This window comes from Doryrhamphus excisus, linkage group LG8 (genome assembly GCF_037039965.1).
Source record: "Doryrhamphus excisus strain RoL-2023G ecotype Guam linkage group LG8, RoL_Dexc_Guam_v1.1, whole genome shotgun sequence".
Lineage (NCBI taxonomy): Eukaryota > Metazoa > Chordata > Actinopteri > Syngnathiformes > Syngnathidae > Doryrhamphus > Doryrhamphus excisus.
The window spans coordinates 16,361,190-16,383,708 of record NC_136364.1 but is presented as its reverse complement, the minus strand read 5'-3'; the positions used below and the strand labels follow the sequence as shown (position 1 = coordinate 16,383,708).

Genomic DNA, 22,519 nt, shown 5'->3' with positions numbered 1-22,519 from the left:
ATCACGTGATACCGACTTCCTCGAGTTTTTCTTTCACTTGTTGGAATAACTCCGTATTGCCAGTTTTTCATTCGTCCAGTCTTGAAATGTAGTTTTAATCAAAAACAAACTTTTTGCAGCAGTCCAGTGCCGATTGCTCGCCTCCATTTTTTTAAATCGAAGAACGTCTCGAGCTGCGTGTTACGTCATATCTCAGCATTCGCTGAAAGAACGCTTCGAAGAACAGGAAAAGATAAAGTTCAATCTTGCTAATATTTTATAATTAAGCTCGGCACATGTTTTATATAGATATGTATTTTCTTTTTTAATAAAACTGGACTTGTGAATGGCGTATAGAAGGGTTTAGATTCTGTTCCACAGATGGCGGTAATGCACACGAAAGCTGCTTGCCAACCGCCAATAAACAACAGAAGAAGAAAAACACCACGAAGAAGAACGCAGTCTGACAACTTTCCGTTTGAGCGGGTACAAGATACCTCAATCGGATTGGGGAAAGGAATATTCCACCCCTGGGAATCCGATTATATATTCATTTGGATTGGCACTTTTCTTTCGGAATGAGGTGTATACAAATGTTAGATTCTTTCCGTTTGAGCTAGAAACCCGAATGGAATTGGAATATTTGGGTCCATGTATACGTGGCTAGTGTCTTATGCTACCTAATGATGAGCTAGACTCTGGCCCGGGGGCCACATCCGGCCCGCCAAGTGTACATCCTGGACTGGTCACCAGCCAATCGCAGGGCACATATCACATATAGACAAACAATGGTCATTGTCACCAATGAACCTAACATGCTTGTTTTTGAATGTTGGAGGAAAACATGCTAACTCCACACAGAGATGCCCAAGCGGAGAATCAAACTCAGGTCTTCCAGATATCCTGACCACTAGTCCACCACGCAACCCCGAATCAATGTTGTAATACTGGTAAAAAACAAACCACTTCGCCGAGATTACAATGCTGATGAGTTTATGCTAAAAGGTTACATTCTTTCCGTTTGAGCTAATAACCCGAATGGAATTAGAATATTTGGGTTCATGTATACGTGGCTATTGTAGCCATACCTTGGTGAAGGGATTGCAGACAAGGTTGGGATTTCATCCATGGGGCCCAGCCTGGAGCCATGGAGTTGTACTCTCCATAAAACAGACTTCGATCATGTGCATTCTGGATTCTGGATGAATTAATTTCCCCTTATCGACCTTCTGTTTGGATATATGGCGAAATGTTTCTGATGCATGGTGAACCAGTACTTCAATGTCTGAAGCTTGTTAGGGAAAGTAAAAAAAAAAAAAAAAGTCAAGGACTTTACTCATTCAGAGCTCTAGAATACATAGGAAGTGAGTGCAGAAAGGGGGGCTCTATCTCTGCCAGAAATAGATTCCAATTTCATGAAGGTGGACCTCAAACAGAGCGACACTTTCCTGCCTCCAGTTTCGTCAGACATACTCATAGAGGATAAAAATAAAATCAAGTGGAGGATAAATTGAAACCGCTAATTCCGCTCTGTATTATATAAGACTTTATAAGGTCAAAACATTCTTCTGCAGCTATAAATGACTGAATTTAAGAGCGTTCTAAGACAATTGAGAGGGATTTGCATATGTGAATTGTGTGATTGTGGAAAAAGGACCTTGGCCTATATAGCCTGTAATTACCACATCTCCATCAGTTTCTGAGTCCTGCCTTTTTATATAATAACAATGGAATCCTCTTTCTAACTAATTGTTTTAATTGTGGTATAAATCCTCTTGTATTCAGTATGTAAAGCGGAATCTTCTACAAGGCACAACAAACTTCATATATTAACATTACAGTACCATTGCTTATTTAAATTACCTGATATGTAATTGCAGCAAAATGTCAGTATGAGCTGACACACACACACACACACACACACAAGTCCAGATTACACAGCAGATGTTACAAGCTCCTATGACGCTGTGACAGCAGCCTGTCTCATTAAAGTGTGAGCAAGGAGGCCCGCTTTCACTCAGGAGCAGCAGGTGAGGAGTCTGTAGAAGTAGACGCCACCTCGGATAGCGGAGAGGTGGTTATTACTTAAGCCGGATGCGAGAGGTTGGGTTCTGATTAATGTTAGGTAGTTTTGGGCTATTTGGTTCTAATTGTATTGGGGACAAGTGGGGGCCATGACCACCAGCTCCAGTAGAGTTATGGTAAGAAAACGCTTAATGGGACTGGACTGGGAGAGTCTCGCATTTTTAAAAGAGCCTCTAACATGTAATGTCCCTCTGATGTACTCATTCCTGATCCTATCCATCCTGGTCACTCCCAATGAGAACCTCAGCATCCTCATCTCTGCTACCTCTTCTGGACATGTCCGAACCATCTCGGTCTGGCCTCTCTGACTTTATCTTCCAGGTCTCTAACATGTAATGTCTCTCTGATGTACTCCTTCCTGATCCTATCCATCCTGGTCACTCCCAATGAGAACCTTAGCATCCTCATCTCTGCTACCTCCTCTGGACATGTCCGGACCATCTCGGTCTGGCCTCTCTGACTTTATCTCCCAGGTCTCTAACATGTAATGTCTCTCTGATGTACTCGTTGCTGATCCTATCCATCCTGGTCACTCCCAATGAGAACCTCAGCATCCTCATCTCTGCTACCTCCTCTGGACATGTCCCAACCATCTCGGTCTAGCCTCTCTAACTTTATCTTCCAGGCCTCTAACATGTAATGTCCCTCCGATGTACTCCTTCCCGATCCTATCCATCCTGGTCACTCCCAATGAGAACCTCAGCATCCTCATCTCTGCTACCTCCCCTGGACATGCCTGACCCATCTCGGTCTGGCCTCTCTGACTTTATCTCCCAGGTCTATAACATGTAATGTCTCTCTGATGTACTCCTTCCTGATCCTATCCATCCTGGTCACTCCCAATGAGAATCTCAGCAACATCTTCTCTGCTACCTCCAATTCCGCTGTAATGCATTTATAAAAACTCCATTAATTGTGATGCAATGTTAACTTTAAATGAACAAATTAGTCTTTTTTATGTATTTGAACGTTTTTACAACTCTCATAAATCACATGTCACCATGACAACACAAAGGAAAGCACACCCTGGTTGTCACTTGTTGATTTCCTCAATTCTTTAAGGAATTTCATATAAAAAACAAAGACGTAGGACAAAAACATAGGAAAAAAACTACGGTCTTAAAGTCGGGTCAATATGGTAATTTACTGTAATTTACTAAACCAGTATAAGAGTAAATGGCATCAAAGTTAAATGATATTGACATGTATGTGCTGCTGTTTGTGTTGTAGGTGTTTTGTTTTTTCCCGTTAACGGCCGCCACAGTGAGAAACTCACATGCATAGATCAAAAATATGAGATTTTACCAAAATACTTATTTTCGTCATTGTAAGTTTGTATATAAAGTGCTTACCAAGTTTTTATTTGTAAGTTCTTCCCTCACCATGGTAATTAGAATACTGCCGTTGTACAACCATTAATTCAAAACAATGCACTTGTCTGTTGTCGATTATATGGCCTTAATGAAGCCTCTTTAATCCACTGAGTGCAATTAAAATAAAATAAATGTAGAGCCTTGATAATATGGAGATCGAATGAAATATCGAACAATGGCATTTGCAAATAAGACAAATTCTTTATCCCATTGTCCTCATCACATCCTCAACATCATATTTCCTTTCTAAATGTGAATGCTCTGTTAATCTGCACACTCACAGGACTGATTTAGCGGATGTTTCTAACATTAACCGCCTGGAAAGAAATGAGTTTTTACTCAAACGAGTGTGAGATTAATCAAATGCAGGATGAGCAAAAAGGGATCGATGATGGCACGTGCCAGATATGTCTCACAAAATACCTGCCTCAGCTCACAATCCCAGCATTCCCGTTTTTTTTTTTTTTTTTCCATCTTGAATGTCACCCGGCCTTCAGGACATGCTAACTTCCAATGCCAAAAGGGCAGTTGTCCAGGTCCTGGTGCAGCTGAATTGCTTTGCTCAGCACACAAAGACAATGTCTCCATGGAGGAAGAAGAGGGGGTTGAGTGGGGGGGGGGGCTGTCAGTGTGTAACAGGAGAGCACCTGGGATTACTGTCAACTCCTGTGTCGTCTCCCTTTACCTCCCACTCCGCCTCCCCCAATGTCGCCTCAAATCTAAGCCATTGACATTGACCTTTAAACTCCAATTAGACACTTCATCACAAATTAATTATTAATATTATAAAAAAAAAAACCAACAGGGCTTAGGTTGTTTGTCTCTTTCACCTCATTATCATCCGCTAATGACCACCCTTGCATCTCATTTTCAACAACAACGGCGACAAAGGTGGCAACAATCCACTGTGGCAAACTGGATGGACCAAATACGCTGTTTAATTGCCATCACGGACTAATCTTACAAAGAACGTTCTGGTGATTCAATCATTCAAATGTCTATTCAGGCTGCAGGCTGTTTACAAAGAAGTGGATAAAGGTGGCTGGAATTCATTCATTTCAACACCCAAGGTCATTTTAGCCCACCTTGGACTAGTTGCCACTAGTGGCCACCATTATTAAAATTAAATATATTACCTCGACGGGCTGCACGGCGGTCGAGTGGTTAGTGTGCAGACCTCACAGCTTGGAGATCAGGGTTCAATTCCACCCTCAGCCATCTCTGTGTGGAGTTTGCATGTTTTTCTCTGGGTACTCTGGTTTCCTCCCACATTCCAAAAACATGCTAGGTTAATTGGCGACTCCAAATTGTCCATAGGTATGAATGTGAGTGTGAATGGTTGTTTGTCTATATGTGCCCTGTGATTGGCCAGTCCGGGGTGTACCCTGCCTCTCGCCCGAAGACAGCTGGGATAGGCTCCAGCACCCCCGCAACACTCGTGAGGAAAAGCGGTAGAAAATGAATGAATGAATATTACCTCGACAATATAGTATACTATACAAATACAAATATATTATAAAAAATATATTTATTACCTCTAGACCAGCCATGTTGTTTGGTCTTGAGACAGTCCGACTGAGGAAAAGACAGGAAGCAGAACTTAAGGTAGCAGAGATGCTGAGGTTCTAATTGGGAGTGACCAGGATGGATAGGATCAGGAACGAGTACATCAGAGGGACATTACATGTTAGAGGCCTTGGAGATAAAGTCAGAGAGGCCAGACCGAGATGGTTGGGACATGCCCAGAGGAGGTAGCAGAGATGAGGATGTTGAGGTTCTAATTGGGAGTGACCATGATGGATAGGATCAGGAACGAGTACATCAGAGGGACATTATATGTTAGAGGCCTTGGAGATAATGTCATAGAGGCCAGACTGAGATGGTTGGGACATGTCCTGAGGAGGTAGCAGAGATGAGGATGCTGTGGTTCTAATTGGGAGTGACCATGATGGACAGGATCAGGAACGAGTACATCAGAGGGACATTACATGTTAGAGGCCTTGGAGATAAAGTCAGAGAGGCCAGACCGAGATGGTTGGGACATGCCCAGAGGAGGTAGCAGAGATGAGGATGTTGAGGTTCTAATTGGGAGTGACCATGATGGATAGGATCAGGAACGAGTACATCAGAGGGACATTACATGTTAGAGGCCTGGGAGATAAAGTCAGAGAGGCCAGACCGAGATGGTTGGGACATGCCCAGAGGAGGTAGCAGAGATGAGGATGCTGAGGTTCTAATTGGGAGTGACCATGATGGATAGGATCAGGAACGAGTATTGTTCGGACATGTCCAGAGGAGAGATAGTGAATATAATGGTAGAAAGATGCTGTGTTTAGAGCAAATATACTCTATAAGTGCATCTTGGACCAGATTTTTTTAAAGGTTTTTAAGGTTTCGCAGGCCACTAAACAAATGTCAAATCTAATGTTTAGGATGCACGTCCAGACTTAACAGTGCATAGTATGGAGGCAATATCAATGTTTTTTTTTTTCCTAGCATTAGTAAATGTCAGGGATCCAATTATCGGAGATGCTCTTCAGTAAATTATTGTTGACGCTGTGTGCTGTAGGTGAGATCCTCAGACTACCAATGCATCAATTTGCTTAGACTTTTTCCTTGCCTCCTTTAAGTGTTTCCTTCTGTTTTCACGGTTGTTTTGATTGGATACATTCATATGACTTAACAAGAGTCCGATAGAAGATGGAACCCCACCCTGTCCTGATTTGCTTCTCATTTTTTTTTACGCGGCTTACAGAGAAGCTTTAGAAGATTGCTTTGGGGTTTATATATATTTTTTTGCTCCTCTCTTCATTATCCTTCTTGCTCTTTTTCAAGCTTTCCTTTCGAGTTTCCTCCATCACCGGTCCGAAACACAAGCCCGGCTAAAAAGTCCAACAATAGCGAGTTGACATGGATTGATATTGCGGGGCTGACACTGAGAGGATTAGAAAGACGACCGGCGTGTGTGAGAGCCAAGAATCTATTCTCTTTAAATAGAACGTTCTCCGGGCCTTGACGACGGCTGAGAGGTTGCAACATATTTAAGTGACAGATGGGCATTTATTGCTCTCGTGGAAATTCATGTCATCGTACTAAATTGCTTGCTTCTGGCCTGCATATCCCTTCTCGGGTAAAGTGGCTGTTTGTCCTTTGTTAATGAACCCGGACCTGCTGCTTTTATTACCTCCGTTTTTTCCTCTGTGATCATAAACAGAGCACACTTGATGTCATATCGGACTGAAAGAAGACAGGCAATCATCGGGGGCATTTGTGGTTCTCTGATAGAACATTGGTGATACATTGGTGGCTGCTGGGCCACCACCAAAACACATCTGTTAGATACGACGATGGGGTCAAACTAGAGAGGATGTGACGGCCGGAAAACCAAGTCTTGTGACACTATGTATATCCTGGCCTGGGAACGCCTTGGTGTCCTCCCAGTGGAGCTGGAGGAGGTGGGGGAGATTTCTGCCCAGGCGACGGAGGAGAATGGGAAAATAGAATGGATTGAATGTAAAGTATGGCCTATCACTTACAAGATTAATATATATTGTTGGCCGGCTCTCTGAAACTGTGTTAGTGTGTGTCAACGCACTGGGTGACCCGGATACATATAGTTGCTTTAACTCCAAAGGTGTGTTTCATTTTTTTCTGGAATGGAATGGAATGGAATGGCCTTTATTGTGATTATACAAGATGTACAACAAGATTGGAGAGCTTCAGTGCAGTAGTCAAGTTTAAAAAAAGTATATAAAAAGACAATTTAACAAGATATATACAATATATCCAAAATATCACATAGTATTGCACAGCAGCATATGCAGGAGCAGACATATTGCAGATATATAAGTCTCGTTATATCGATGTTCTCGGGAGTCGGAAAAAATACCGATATAACCGGACTATCCATATATCCGATCCTGCGCCGAACTGCATTAAAAGTGGGCAATAATGCACTCGACATTGTTCTATAGTATAGAACAATGACATTGTCCTATAGTATAGAACAATGTTCTATAGTATAGAACAATGTCGAGCAATGCCTGCAACAGAAGAACCAACTGACATAGCATACACACCTATTCCAACGAAGACACAAGCGTACAAATACATGTATTTAACTGTGTTGTATTCAGATATCTTTTTATCGCTTGCAATAATCACTGTTTTTCATATGTACATGCTGGCGTTTGTGGCATGTGTTTGGCCAGCTATGTGGGGCGGGTTGAGCATGACCTGTGAACCAGGAAGTGCGGGAATCGGTGTGTGTGCTGTGCTCTGGTGGTGGAAGTGTGAAAAATAAAGTTGACTGGAAGCAGCCGTTCGCTGTGTTCTTTTTTGGTATTGAAATCCTTAAGCAAAGATTGATTTAAGCTGCTTTTGTATCGATATAAGCAGACCAAATTGGCTGGCGGGAGATGAAAAGGGCATCGTAGTAACTGGATTATCATAATAACTGGGTATCGTACTAACGGAACTAATTATATCATAAAAGACTAGAAATTTGCCGGGAAATGAAAATAGTATCGTAATAAGTAGTAATTCGTTATAACCGATATCGATATAACAAGACTTTACTGTATATTAATTTTAGTGCAATGATAGATGGGTCATAGTGCAAATAATGACTGGTGTATACAGATGAGTAAAGTCACATATGAGTGTATTGTATTGGGTTGTTATATAAATAAACATGATTGAGGTAGTAACAGAGGCAGTGATGGAAATATTGCACATTTGCATTACGCTAATGACCGGGCACGTTGTATGTCTGAGTGGACTTTTATGTGTAAAAGCATAAAAGAAATACAAAAAGTGTGATGATACCCATACAAAATAGAAATAGACCTTATGGCGACATATCAAAACGGTCTGGCTTCTCTATAATATGAGCAATACCGCTAAATTATGTATTATTACACATTAATTACATCAAGCATTGTATTTGATAAAGCAGGGAATAATATTTGGTTACTAAAGTCACCGCGTAGTACTGAATGAGCTCTCCCACCCAATAAACTAAGAAAAATACTTTAAAAACAGAGTTTAATCCATGACTGTTCATGTAATTACAGTAAATTTTGCAAAATACTGCATAATTATGTGACAGCCTTTCACTATTGCAGGCAGTATTTATCCATGTATTATGCCAACCACCAGAGATAACAGGGTAGATGTTTGCGTTCTTGAATAATTAGAATTCAAAACATGACAAAAGTATCTGGTCGCTTGTGTGCACAAACATAATAACGCTTACACAAGCAAACCCGTTTTCACACACTCTTCTTCTGTGTTCTCTTCGTTTTAGAGATAAATTCCATTCAAAATGCTCGTCACATTAAAGGAGGTCCTCGCTTGCTGCATTTCCAATTAGTCGGATCTTGCCAGTCTTGACAGTTCCTAAATATAGTTCAGTGCTTTTGCCATGGTTAAATGTAGCCCACATAATAGTCAATTAAAACGTGTTCTCTGGCACACATTCAATTAAAAATATAGTTATCCACTTGCATCATTGCTGATAGATATTACTCTTATTTTAGATCAGGGGTCTCAAACTCAATTTACTTGGGGGCCACTGGAGCTAGGGACTGGGCGAGACTGGGCCGAATCAGGTTTTCCAAAACAAAAAACAAAAAAAAAAACAGAAAAATGAATAAACTTTGCTTTGGTTTCGATTTTCTACAATAAAAGCTCTGATAAAACATTCCACTGTTCACAAATATCTTACTTTTTATTTTTCTACACAAAATAAGATGAAAAATAAATAAACAAATCAAAAATAAAGAAAATCAATAAATCAGTCATAAATAAATAAATATAATAATAACAATAAAACGGCAAATACTAAAAACTTAAGAAACCACATATAGTTGGTGGGTAGACAAATTATTTTCTTTTCAGATTAAAATTAACAAAGCATTATTAGAGCCCTATAGACATGACAAAACACGACTATAGTCACATTTATACTCTTTTTATTTACAACATATTGCGCAACTGCAGTGTCTTGAGACACATGCTAACTCGCAAACTAGAGAACTAGCGACCTAAACGGTAGCTTTCAAGTTATTTCCTTTAAACTAAATAGCCAAAAATGTACCACTTCCACACGGATAGGAGGATAACTATTAACAGTTATTTAACCTTTAACATGAACATTAATCAAATGTAATATTTTTTTCAGGGTACATGATACCATACAGTATCCATATCAAACTTGTGCGGGTCGCACTAACATTAAACTTTGAGGGGGCCTCAAACTAGTGTCTTGCGAGCCACATTTGGCCCGCGGGCCGCGTGTTTGAGACCGCTGTTTTAGATGGATTTTATCTAAATTTATCAATCAGCTCGCTAGATTAAGTTCAACCTGTAAACTTTATGTAAAAACTGCAGTTTTATTAAAATTGAATTATATGTTTAAAACCAACCCACTCATGTACTGTGAAATGTAAATGGTAACCCACACATATTTTCCAGTAATACATACTTAGTATATGTATGCTTGTCTGCATGGATCAGCCGCCACAAGTCGAAAAGGAGGACGTAACGCATAAAAAACGTCCCCCCCCGCTGACCTCCCTCCATTATCCTGTATAGAACATGTCATAGCAATTGGACTGGGTGGCTTCACGGTAAAGTACATTCAGTGGACATTATGTATTTTCCACTTCTGTCAGACCATCCCATGTGATTCATTGATGGCTGACTGCTTTTAAGACAAAATATGTGAGGGGGTGAAAGCGATCTGATCGAGTTAGATTGACATTTCATGCTTCCCACTTGGACAGGAAGGTCTATAAACCATGCAGCAGCTTTCACATGGTGACCGTATAGCCACATTTGTATATATGTCGTATGTATTTGTTGCTGCTGTCTGAATTTATGCATGATATTAATTGGGACCCTCGCTTTATCAAGCGGAAAAATATCAAGTTGTGTGCATGTATTTAGCTTTTTCATTGGATTTTTGTGGCGTTTTTTTGTAACCGTAATTCCAAACGGAGCGGCATCTAAGAGTGTGTTCAGAGAAGAACAACAAAGTACAACGGAAAAAAATTACATTCAGAGAGTAATATGCAGCGTCAGTATATGTGCTGTAGAGATGCAATGGAGATACTCAATGTTGGCTTTCTGACTGGTAACCAACATTTGTAATGACGCTAGTTACATATGCAAGAAGTACACGTTTTGTCAGAGTTTGATCAAAGTACATGTTTTGGATGGAGTAGACTACATTCGGTGCACAAGGTGTTATAGGTGTTATTATTCATTCATATTCTACCGCTTTTCCTCACAAGGGTCGTGGGGGTGCTGGAGTGTATCCCAGCTGTCTTTGGGCGAGAGGCGGGGTACACCCTGGACTGGTCGCCAGCCAATCACAGGGCACATATAGACAAACAACCATTCACACTCACATTCATACCTATGGACAATTTGGAGTCGCCAATTAATCTAGCATGCACGAGGAGAACATGCAAACTCCACACAGAGATGGCCGAAAGTGGAATTGAACTCGGGTTTCTTAGCTGTGTGGCCTGCATGCTAACCACTCATCCACAGTGCAGCCCCAATCGCCAAACCGAACCCCCCCAAAAAAAACAAAAGGTATTAGTGGACAATGATCAGACATGTTCATTCATTCATTCATTTTCTATCGCTTATCCTCACGAGGGTCGCGGGGGGTGCTGGAGCCTATCCCAGCTGTCTTCGGGCGAGAGGCGGGGTACACCCTGGACTGGTGGCCAGCCAATCACAGGGCACATATAGACAAACAACCATTCACACTCACATTCATACCTATGGACAATTTGGAGTCGCCAATTAATCTAGCATGCACGGGGAGAACATGCAAACTCCACACAGAGATGGCCGAAAGTGGAATTGAACTCGGGTCTCTTAGCTGTGTGGCCTGCATGCTAACCACTTATCCACCGTGCAGCCCCAATCACCAAACCCAAAAAAACAAAAGGTATCAGTGGACAATGATTAGACATGTTGCGAACACAAAATCAACTTTTCTTGGTGATCAACCACTACCAGTCGCCATGAAAAGTCAAGCTGAGAGATGTCACAGTTGTATGAATCATCTAAAGACACTTTGCCTCCACTGTATGTGTTTGTGAATGGTGGATCTGTCACAGAAGGTGCTCGGCCTCATGCATTAACCAGGCTCCCTGCAATGTGTTATTCTAGGCGCAAAGTAATTCAAATTCACCAGAGAACTTGTTTCGATGTTCCTGCCAAAACTGACACATCTATGCCTCACTGTCGACTCAAGACATGCTGCTGTACGCTTGCACTTTTGGCAGACTATACCTCAAAATTAATTTGTCTTGAATTAACCGATTTTTCCCCATCGAGCTGCAGCAGGAAATGGCTCATTTGCATACAATAACTACGGAAAAATGTTTTTCCACCACCTCTGCTTCCAGCTCCATTTAGCATGATGTAAAATGAATGAGCATTATGGGAAATCTTAAAGATCTTACATCCTATACATTATCAGTCATAACGGCTTTTACTAGCATGTCCATTAGTATGACACGGAACCACGGCAGACATGTTTGCTTGCATTTTAAACAGCCAAGAGCATGTTTATAAATATGCATGGTGACTCATGTTGCTTCTACCAGACAGTTTTCGACCCTTGTAATGCGTTCCTTTAAATGAGATGGCAGCACTTCTTGCACTAAGCTGTCAGGAGGCAGTTTTAGACAATGGGCCTCCCCCTCCAAGCTGTTCCAGCTATAAGCACTCATCACCATGGTGTGTTTCATCTCGACTCTTGGAACAGCAATAATCGATGTGATGGCAAAGGAAAACAGGCTGTTTCTCCCTCTGCCCTTGAGGCGCGCTACACAAACCCATCCAAAACAGATTGGGTCTGACAAAGCAAAGTTAAATTCATCAGCGGTATCTATCTCGAGTATGCTGGTACCAGTATGACCCTATGACAAAGAAAACTGCAAAAGTCCACCAGTACAGACAATGTGTTGTTTTTGGTCATCTTAAAATACATCACAACATATCTAATTATTATATTTCAGTCCATTATGTCATAAGTCACCAGACTGACAGTGATGAGCTCATTTATTCAATTTCAGGATTGTTGTGCTGGCATTATGTGATCAGACGATTCAGAAGTCTGTGTACTTGCATAATTAGATGCCCACCAACTACATTGACATAACGAAATATTATGTCAGAAACCTACAGTGACTGTAAAATTCATTTATTCATTCATTTTCTACCGCTTTTACCTCACAAGGGTCGCGGGGGTATGCTGGAGCCTATCCCAGCTGTCTTCGGGCAAGAGGCGGGTTACACCCTGGACTGGTCGCCAGTCAATCACAGGGCACATATAAACAAACAACCATTCACACTCACATTCATACCTATGGACAATTTGGAGTCGCCAATTAACCTAGCATGTTTTTGGAATGTGGGAGGAAACCGGAGTACCCGGAGAAAACCCACGCATGCACAGGGAGAACATGCAAACTCCACACAGAGATGGCCGAGGGTGGAATTGAACCCTGGTCTCCTAGCTGTGAGGTCTGCGCGCTAACCACTAGACCGCCATGCCGCCCTGACTGTAAAATGCCAATGAATAAGACTATTGATACTATATTTATCTATAATTGTTGATTATATTAGATATTGCCACATTGTACTGATTTTAATGTATATTACAGCAACCATTTTAATACAATATATCTTCTGAAGAGACAATGTTATAGAAATAAAGCTTGGATATACTTTAGAGTAGTCTGTGTACAGCCTGTATACCACTCAAAGCACAGACATTATTGTCTACATAGTGAGTACCAAGGTAATTGTTATGTGTGCACTGTCAAGCATGGTGGTTATAGAACTACGGTCTAGGGCTGCTTCAGTGCTGGCCTACTGAAGCGATCCTGTCCACTGAGAGGAAACATGGGTTTCAACACTACGTAGGGGTGTGTATTGGCAAGAATCTGGCCATACGATATGTATCACGATACTACTATTAGGCTCACGATACGATATATCACGATACTGTTAACAAGGCGATATTTTTTTTGTTTTTCTTGTAGTTAAAGATTATTTCCTGGAAAAACTGAATTAGACCAGCAATATGCACTTACTAAACATATTTTTATTCCATTAGAACAGTATGCTGTATCACAAACTTTCCTCTGTAAAAACTTAAAGTGTAGCGTTTGGATAAATAAAGCTTTAACATCCAGCTTTAAATTTACAAAAAAAAGCCCATAAAAAACAAATTAAATTACGTCTCAAGATCCTGCTCAAATGTTCACATTCTATTAGCTGTGAAAAAATGCAGAGTATACAGTCCCTGACTTATCCACCATCAGAACAGTATTTTTGTGGAACAAAGTAACTAACATCAGTAAAAAGTCCTTATAGGATGCTTGAAATAACCATTATTTAACAAAATAGTGATATCAATCTGAAAAACAAAATACCTGCAATATCACAGTACTACTTTTGTAGTATACAAAAGGACCTTGGCATTGCTTGCTAGCGGCAGGTCCTCATGGTGTCTCGCTAAGTGGACTAAGTGGACTTCCTGAATACTTTATTCGGGAAACACGACACATTTTACAAACGGCATGGGTTTTGTCAATTTCTGCACACCCTACTTTGTGTAGAAATCTAAAATGTGTTGTACGCCGCAGGGGTCGCTGTTATGTGCTGGCATTCCGCCATGTTGAACTGTGTTTATGTGTGAGGACGTTTCACTCGGGAATCTCGTTCAACGTCCTTGTCTAATTGACTATGGAAGTGCTGCCACCTAATGATTGGAGGCTTAAATTCAAATCAGAAATGAATCTTTGCCGTGTCTGCACTTGAATAAATACCATATACAGTTTATGATAAATGCCTAAAAATATCCATATCATACTTTATTAATATCGATACAGTATCGTGGAATGAAGTAACACCAACTGTGACATTCCGAAGCAAAACATGAACCCTTCCTCATTGGAAAAATGGGCCACATGGCAGTTTTCCAACATAATAACAAGCCCAAACATACATCTATGTACACTTTGCCTCTTCAAGCAAATGTCTATAATCTTAGCTCTACAGTATGTTGCCTTCCAAGCTGTACACTGACTCCTCTAAAGTGTGCCCATATTTCATTTCTACAGTTTTGTCCTTTGAGAACATATACTATAATCAAATAGTTAGATAGATATATAGCCAAAACAAAAAAAGTTAGACAGAATTATACACCTCAAGTGTATTTTTTTTCCTGCAGAAACTTGTTATGAAAGCTTTGAGGGTTTAGATACCCTCTCCAAAAGGTCTTGGCCATTCATATTGTGTGTGGCCAGCGGTGAATAACCTTGTGAACCATCACAACCACAAGCCCTGACACACACAGTACAAAATAATACCACTTATTGCAATGATTCAGTGCAAAAACAGATAACCATATGACCTGGGAACAAGTCATATAGACTGCAGTGCGGCATCATCTCTTTTTAAGCACATTGTTGTCCTCATGTTTTGCGCACGCACATGAACATGAACACTGGCAGGACAGCGCCACTTGCAAATTAAGACGCATGTCTGCACATTGCATTTCATAAGACAACATATGACCATAAAAGGGAATCGCCTGATTCCACCCATCATTAAAAGTTAAGACTCACTCACCCCTTTTGAACATTTTGCCGCTTTTAAGTGTATTTCCGCTCCTGTCCTCTGAGAATCATGGATCCAAATATTCCAGACTTTAACTTTGGAAGTTGATCCCGACGCCTATAGGTGTCAATGTCACTTAATTGTCACTCCCGTCAGTCACAACAGAGATGAATAATGATGATCTTTTTTTCCATGCAGGCTCATTCGGATGGTTTAGGATTGGGATGCAATCATTGCCAAAATACCCACATGCAGTATATCCCATGAGTCCGAATAAATGATGATAATTCCAGTTTTGTTTTTTTTTATATATAAAGGTGTACACATTCGATGGTGTACTGATTGAGGGAAAAAAAATATCAATCCACCTTCCGCCCTGACAGTCAGTCTCGCTCAAATTGCATCTCCTCCCAAAAATCTAATAAGTTATTGGACTATAGCAGCACCCTAGGATGCATCCTTGAAATAACACGTTTTCCAAAACGTCGCCGGGTAATAGTTTGATGTTGTCCAAACAGAGATGTCTCTTCTTTGCACCCATTCAGCAAGCCGACGCGCTCAAGGAGGCAGAAAGTGATGTTGTGCCGCCTGTATACATCCTCCTCTTCCTCCGGGCTCAGCCTCTCTCTAACTGGAGAGACCGACACCAACACGCACACACACACATTCACACAAGCACACACGCGTACACGCGCATATAGTCATGCATGATGGCTGAACTTTTGCAAGTCAATAACACACACATCATGAAAACGAAGCATGCCTTTTAAAATCGATCAACAATCGAGTTTGTATCATTACTAATTTATACAAACAAGATTATTCATATTTTCTCGTTTATTATATGGATTAATTCATTTAAATAGTATAAATATAACCCGCGTTTTTTTTATTCCAGCCGCTTTGCATCGGTGTTCGACTTTATAATCTGACAATCTTACATCGATTGCTTTTGCCTGGTTGTTCCTGTGTTTGGGGTGGAAAAAAAACATGGCGGCTCCCTCGTGTGAAGTGCAGCTCGCCGCTGTCAAAAAGCCAACAGGTAAAAATGAACTTTATTGGTAAAATGTCTTTTTTTAAAAATGACACAGAAATGTATCGGATAAGCGGTGACATAAAGTGTGCTAGTGTAAGTTTAGCAACGCGATAGTGAGACGCCAAAAACAGTTTGGAAGCGTTACGAGTGCTGTGAAAAGAGACATTGTGTAATTTGCCATGTATAACAGTCTTTAGGAGATATATGCTGTTGTATGCCATTTCAAGGTAAATTCGGTTGTTCGTAGTCTTTAGCTTTAGCATTTTAGCGTTAGGTTTTCTACAGCATCAGTAAAGTCTAATGTGGCCACTAATTGTGTTGGGAAACAGCTATTAGTAACCCCTCTTTTGCTCGATGACTTACAACCAATAAACACAGTTAAGACCAGTGGCGTCATTAGGCCTATTTTAGGGGGGCTTTAGTCCCCCTAACTAGCCTACTAGTTATACTAGCCTAGTACTAGCCTAGTACTACTACTACTACTACGAGTAGTAATAATCAGAAGAAGATGATAGTCATAATAATAGACTAATTAATAATATAATAATGATTATTATATAATTGACCACAGGCTGCACAGCGGTCGAATGGTTAGTGTGCAGACCTCACAGCTTGGAGACCAGGGTTCAATTCCACCCTCGGCCATCTCTGTGTGGAGTTTGCATGTTCTCCCCGTGCATGTGTGGGTTTTCTCCGGGTACTCCGGTTTCCTCCCACATTCCAAAAACATGCTAGGTTAATTAGCGACTCCAAATGGTATGAGTGTGAGTGTGAATGGTTGTTTGTCTATATGTGCCCTGTGATTGGCTGGCAACCAGTCCAGGGTGTACCTCGCTTCTCGCCCAAAGACAGCTGGGATAGGCTCCAGCACCCCCGCAACCCTTGTGAGGAAAAGCTGTAAAAAATGAATGAATGAATATAATTGATCACTGTCCACTGGACAGAATGGTTGCAGAGCTTGAGCAGTGGTTTTGCAGTGTAGATTGTGTGTACTTGTGTAAATTTAATGGTGGCCTAAAACAATTGAGTATCTCTACTAAATCTTAGTTATATCCCGGTTCTTGTTCGTTATTTGTTTTTTGAATTGTTTTAATGTCTACTACATTCATTCATATCCTGTGCATCTCCAAGAGGCTCAGAACTTAGTGATGCCGCTGGTTAGGACAGTGATAAATTGTTGCTTTCTGACGACTCTTCTGACTCTTCCACACAACCAAGTAACACTGGAAAAGTGTCGGACTGTGTCGGCAAGTTTGTCGGTTTTGTATGTTCACAAAACAGTCCAGTTTGAAATGTAGTTGACAGATTAAAATGTACTTCTTTTACTGACAAGGAATCAGGAACTTCAACTACTCGTTCCTGATGGTGGCGTCATTAGGAATTGGAAACAAATGTGGCTTTGCTCGCAAATAAACAGAGGAACAGAGCTTGGGGGAGGTCAGAGATTATCTGTCTTACAGCCAGGCCCATATAAGGAAGTCAGACCCTCTGTGATGTCATAAAGGAACGGTTTTACCACGCCTTTTGAAACCGAGCATTTTGAGCCATCTCAAGCTTCTTTCAGGGCTCACTTCCAAATGAGAAAACTTCATTATGTGAAATTTTGGCATTGTTTAACACAAGAATAGAACATTCTAACAACATTTATCGGTCAGAATAGTTGAACAGGCATAATACGTGCCCTTTATATGTGTAACTAATTAATGTTTTGCAATCAATTTTTTTTTTTTAGTTCGAGGGCCCCGTCGCGTGGTCAATCAAGTCCCTGATGAAATCATCAACAATCCCGATTTACTGGAGGCCATGAAAGCATTACCTTCAAACTACAACTTTGAGATCCCAAAGACTGTATGGAGAGTGAGACAAGCAAAGGCTACAAGAGGTAAGTAAGATCTTCTGCCTTATTGTCATACTCAAGTCTATTTTTGCAATGGAGGTCATTGTGATAAAACAAATTATATGATTTGTTGTCCATGTGGCTTTTCCTCAGGTGGATATGTGCAGAAATTCTGTTGTTTGTGTTTTCCTCCCATAATATCCTGGAATAATACTTTTTGCATGCAGTAAAGCAAAACTGAAGTAGTGCAGGACACCAGGACACAATCACATTTTATGACACCTTTACAGCTAACACAGTAAAATAATTCCTTAAATATTTCTATTCTCATATGGAATCTTCCATTCTCATTATAAATAATTCCATTCATAAGCCCAATCTATGCCCGTTTATTTGTTAATCGTTTACTTTTTTAAAATGAGTCAGGATAATTAGGGATCCCTGTTTTAGAAATACACTGTAATACTTTGACTATGATTTACTTGGCAATGTTGCAGCTGTGAACATAAGTATTTATGCCACAATGACACAGTAGTTCATTCCTGTTGTGTTTAAGCACAAGACTGTGGCAGTATCCACTCTATTGATTTTGTGTTTGTGTCAACTATGTATGGAAAAATTTGAGCAATTTAGATGAATCCTTTAATTACTGCACCACTTACCCCCGTAGGTCCAACCTGCCATTTATGTCGATACTGACCACAATTTGTTGGTTTTCCCGAATGCAAAAACAAAATCGCCTGTTTATGAATTTGTGGTTGCACTTACAAGCATTCAGTCTGGAGATCAAACATATTTGCGGCTGTGAAAATATTATTGCAGACACGCATCCATTAGTAAAATGGTACTCCGAGTAGAGAAAGATGGATGTTTTATATTTTTAATTTATTCTGTTTAGTGTCTTTGCAAGGGATGTTATGTTTGAGCACTGTTGTTTTTTGGAGGAAGCGGCTGATTGACCCCACCCTTTTTGGAGCCCGTTTTTTGTGCTCTTTCTCTCCGCTCCCCACTTTCCACCCTCTGCATTTACATTGTCATTCATGAATAAAAAGGGGTGTCACGTAAACCATTTTGTCTACTGTGCTACCCCTACACTTGGTTATCTTGGCAGTCGAGCAAAAACAAATCACAAGTTGTGTCGTAGTTCACTTGGCCCTGTTGTTGGGTGGATATGTGCAGATGGCATGCCAGGAGTTTAAATATCTCTTGGTTTGCAGTTTTTACTTTAAGTCAAGCATCGGCTTGCTTCTCTGAAGTTTTTTTTTTTTTTGCGTCGCTCACCTTGTCACCTCTGTCTCCCTGTGTTCCTCTTCACGTCCATCTGTTCCACCGCCAGCCTTTGCCTCTAAAAGTCGTTGCTTTTCAAGTGGAGATTTGAAAAACATGTACTTTTATCTTGCCTTCCCACCTTCTTTATTTTTGTTTATAAATAACCATGAGCAGTGTGTACTCGCATTTTTTTCTAAAAGTATTTATTTTTATCATTTCCTTTGCTACAAAGGTTATATTCTCATTACGTGGGTCTGTTGATTGTTGTCCTCAACTTCCCAACTACAGTAACAGATTTTATGATATGGAGCTAGGCTAGTAGATGTTCCTGTTTCGACCAGGTCTACCCCGCCTCTCGCCCAAAGACAGCCGGGATAGACTCCAACATACCCAGGCCCACAGTGAGGACAAGTGGCATAGAAGATGGATGGATGGATGGATGGATGTTCCAATCCATGCATTCATCCATTTTCTGTATCGCTTGTCTTCATATATTAGCTGCAGCTCCCCGGTGTTGGCAGCACTCATGCACTGTAGAGCATGGCACTACCACCGCTATGCTTGACAGCAGACATGTCATTTATCTTTGTACTCACTTGTGTTGCCAGCTATTTGGACAATAATGGCTGCCTGTTGAGACATTTGCAGTGGATAAGTGTATCAACATCGATGCACAAGCTGTGCACTAGTATATCAAAGTTCAATTTCTATCCAATTGTCACTTGAGAAGGTACTGAAATGACCTAAAATCAATTTTTTTATGGTTTATCCTTACTTATTACAGCAACATGGTCCATTTAATCTTTCATTAATTCATTCATTTTCTACCGCTTTTTCCTCACAAGGGTCGTGGGGGGTGCTGGAGCCTATCCCATCTGTCTTGGGGCGAGAGGCGGGGTACACCCTGGACTGGTCGCCAGCCAATCACAGGGCACATGTAGACAAACAACCATTCACACTCACATTCATACCTATGGACAATTTGGAGTGGCCAATTAACCTAGCATGTTTTTGGAATGTGGGAGGAAACCGGAGTACCGGAAGAAAACCCACGCATGCACGGGGAGAACATGCAAACTCCACACAGAGATGGCCAAGGGTAGAATTGAACCCTAGTCTCCTAGCTGTGAGGTCTGCGCGCTAACCACTCACCCGCCGTGCCGCCCCCATTTAAACTTGAGTCATTTAAATTGTGAAAGGGCTGGTGAAACTGCAATTTACCATCTTCACCACTAGGTAGCGCAACAACACCCGATTATCTCATGACTCATCTTCTTACAGGTGCTTGTATATTGGAATCGATGGGAAAACATGCCCCGTGGGATACTTTGTTGTCATCTCTGCCTATGCATTTTAGGTTTATTTTCAGTCTTTCTGTCATGTTGTCACGGTCCACAATATGTCTTAGGAGAGTTAAGCTGCCTCCAAAAAATGTGACTACCAAATCACATGTGCAAAAGAGAGACAAAAAGAACTAATCGAGACATCGATGGCCTGAAGATGGCAAAAAGTGGAAACGGCCATGAAGTGTCTCAATATCCTTGAAACCATGAAAGCGTTTCCCAGGGAGACTCGTGGAACGCTCAGGGAGTTGCTGTGTTTTCCAAGGTCTTTGCACAAGTGAGACAGCCAAATGATAAGCTCGCTTGACAGTTTTCTTTTTAAGTAAGTCCTCTGGCAGTATAATGTATTTTTTTTTTTTGTCTTTTTTTTTGGTTGCTTCCCATTTTTTTTTTCTGTGATACATTTACTTTCACGCGCCATTGGGCAAAGCATTGAGAGAAATGAATAGCTGCAATTATGAGATTGTTTTCATCTCATAATGTTTAGAATTCCATTTGAATTGGATGGCAAAACCCTTCAGGCTCCGGTGCAGATTTTCTTTAGATTTCCCAGCCTATCAAACCAAAACATGTTTTACATCCAAATGGACAAAAATGGCGTGAGGCGCTTGCAAACAGTCTGTTAATTCTGTGTGATTTTCAATTACACATGAATCTCATGCATGCAGAAAGTACAAAATACATATTGACATTGAGAGCACAGTGTATCCATGTTATCCATGTTCTTTAGTTGTCATGTGTACATTCATGTGTGCACGTGCAGATTGTTTCAGGTAAATGGAAGCACAGTAAATTTGGCTACCGGTCACTTGCTAGTAAATCCACACTCAAAAATTATTTTACCAGCAGTGGCATTTGGTAAGGGGCTGCACGGTGGCCTCACAGCTCTGAGACCCAAGTTCAATTCCACCCTCTGTCATCTCTGTGTGGAGTTTGCATGTTCTCCCCGTGCACGTGTGGCTTCCTTCCACATTCCAAAAACATGCTAGGTTAATTGGCGACTCCAAATTGTCCATAGGTATGAATGTGAGTGTGAATGGTTGTTTGTCTATATGTGCCCTGTGATTGGCTGGCGACCCCGCCACTCGCCTTAAGACAGCTGGGATAGGCTCCAGCACCCTCGTGAGGATAAGCGGTAGAAAATGAATCAATAAATGAATGGCATTTGGTGATTATCAAAGTTTATACTTTGGATAACCGTTAATAATAACAAGGAACGGAAGAGAATAATTCATTTAGGTAAACTATATTCACCAAGCTATAGCGATATTGTTATTTTACAAAAAAATGTTTATCTAGCAGAGTAACATGACACCTCGCTAGCTGCTTGTCTTGGCGTCACTCACAGACAGAACATACTTAAGCACGGACACCTCAATTCCGCTTTGACACACAACTAGTATTTGAAGCCAAGACATAATTATTATCATAACAAGAGAACAAGGTTGTTAAGTGCCAAAAAGTAAGTTAGCACGTACCCCATAGACGTGATAGCCGCTTGTAGCATCCTCGTGGGACAAGAACAAGCTCTCAACTAGCCGTATTTGCTCATGTGTTTTAAAGACAAAATGTCACTCTGGTAAAAACAAAAAAAAAGTCAAATTTGAAGCTCGAAGATCAGAGGCTTGGTGGACAGCTCGGTAGATGCTGCCAGTGAGGCAGAGTGACTGCCAGGCAAAGTGCGTGAACAGATGCTAGACAGGTCGAATAGAAATGAGATTTAAAGGTGAGTGATCACACACGCTGATATTGATAGGCTTAGACCAGGGGTCTCAAACTCAATTTACCTGGGGGCCACTGGAGCTAGGGTCTGGGCGAGGCTGGGCCGCATCAGGTTTTCAAAAAAAAAAAAAAAAACGCATTTATTAAAAACAGAAAAATGAATAAACTTTGCTTTGGTTCCAATTTTCCAAGAAAAGCTCTGATAAAACATTCTACT

The 22,519-nt window shown here is 40.9% G+C and overlaps 2 protein-coding genes across 4 annotated transcripts in view; one reads left to right on the top strand and one right to left on the bottom strand.

Annotated features, from left to right (window-relative positions):
* Positions 1-15,750, bottom strand: part of rtn4rl1b (reticulon 4 receptor-like 1b) — a 181,036-nt gene extending 165,286 nt beyond the window's left edge. Inside the window, exon 1 of the mRNA XM_058080435.2 lies at positions 15,108-15,750. Coding sequence (XP_057936418.2) covers positions 15,108-15,120 — 13 coding nt within the window. The 5' untranslated portion in view covers positions 15,121-15,750. The remainder of the gene's footprint in view (positions 1-15,107) is intronic.
* A 251-nt stretch (positions 15,751-16,001) lies between these two features.
* The window catches only part of dph1 (diphthamide biosynthesis 1), a 69,667-nt gene continuing 63,149 nt past the window's right edge, over positions 16,002-22,519 (top strand). The window contains exons 1-2 of one of the 3 annotated variants that reach the window (XM_058080438.2): positions 16,002-16,137; positions 17,864-18,013. In XM_058080438.2, coding sequence (XP_057936421.2) covers positions 16,086-16,137; positions 17,864-18,013 — 202 coding nt within the window. In that variant the 5' untranslated portion in view covers positions 16,002-16,085. Of the gene's footprint in view, positions 16,138-17,443; positions 17,569-17,863; positions 18,014-22,519 lie in introns of those variants that run through there. The other 2 variants (XM_078792920.1, XM_078792921.1) reach the window with 2 other exon arrangements.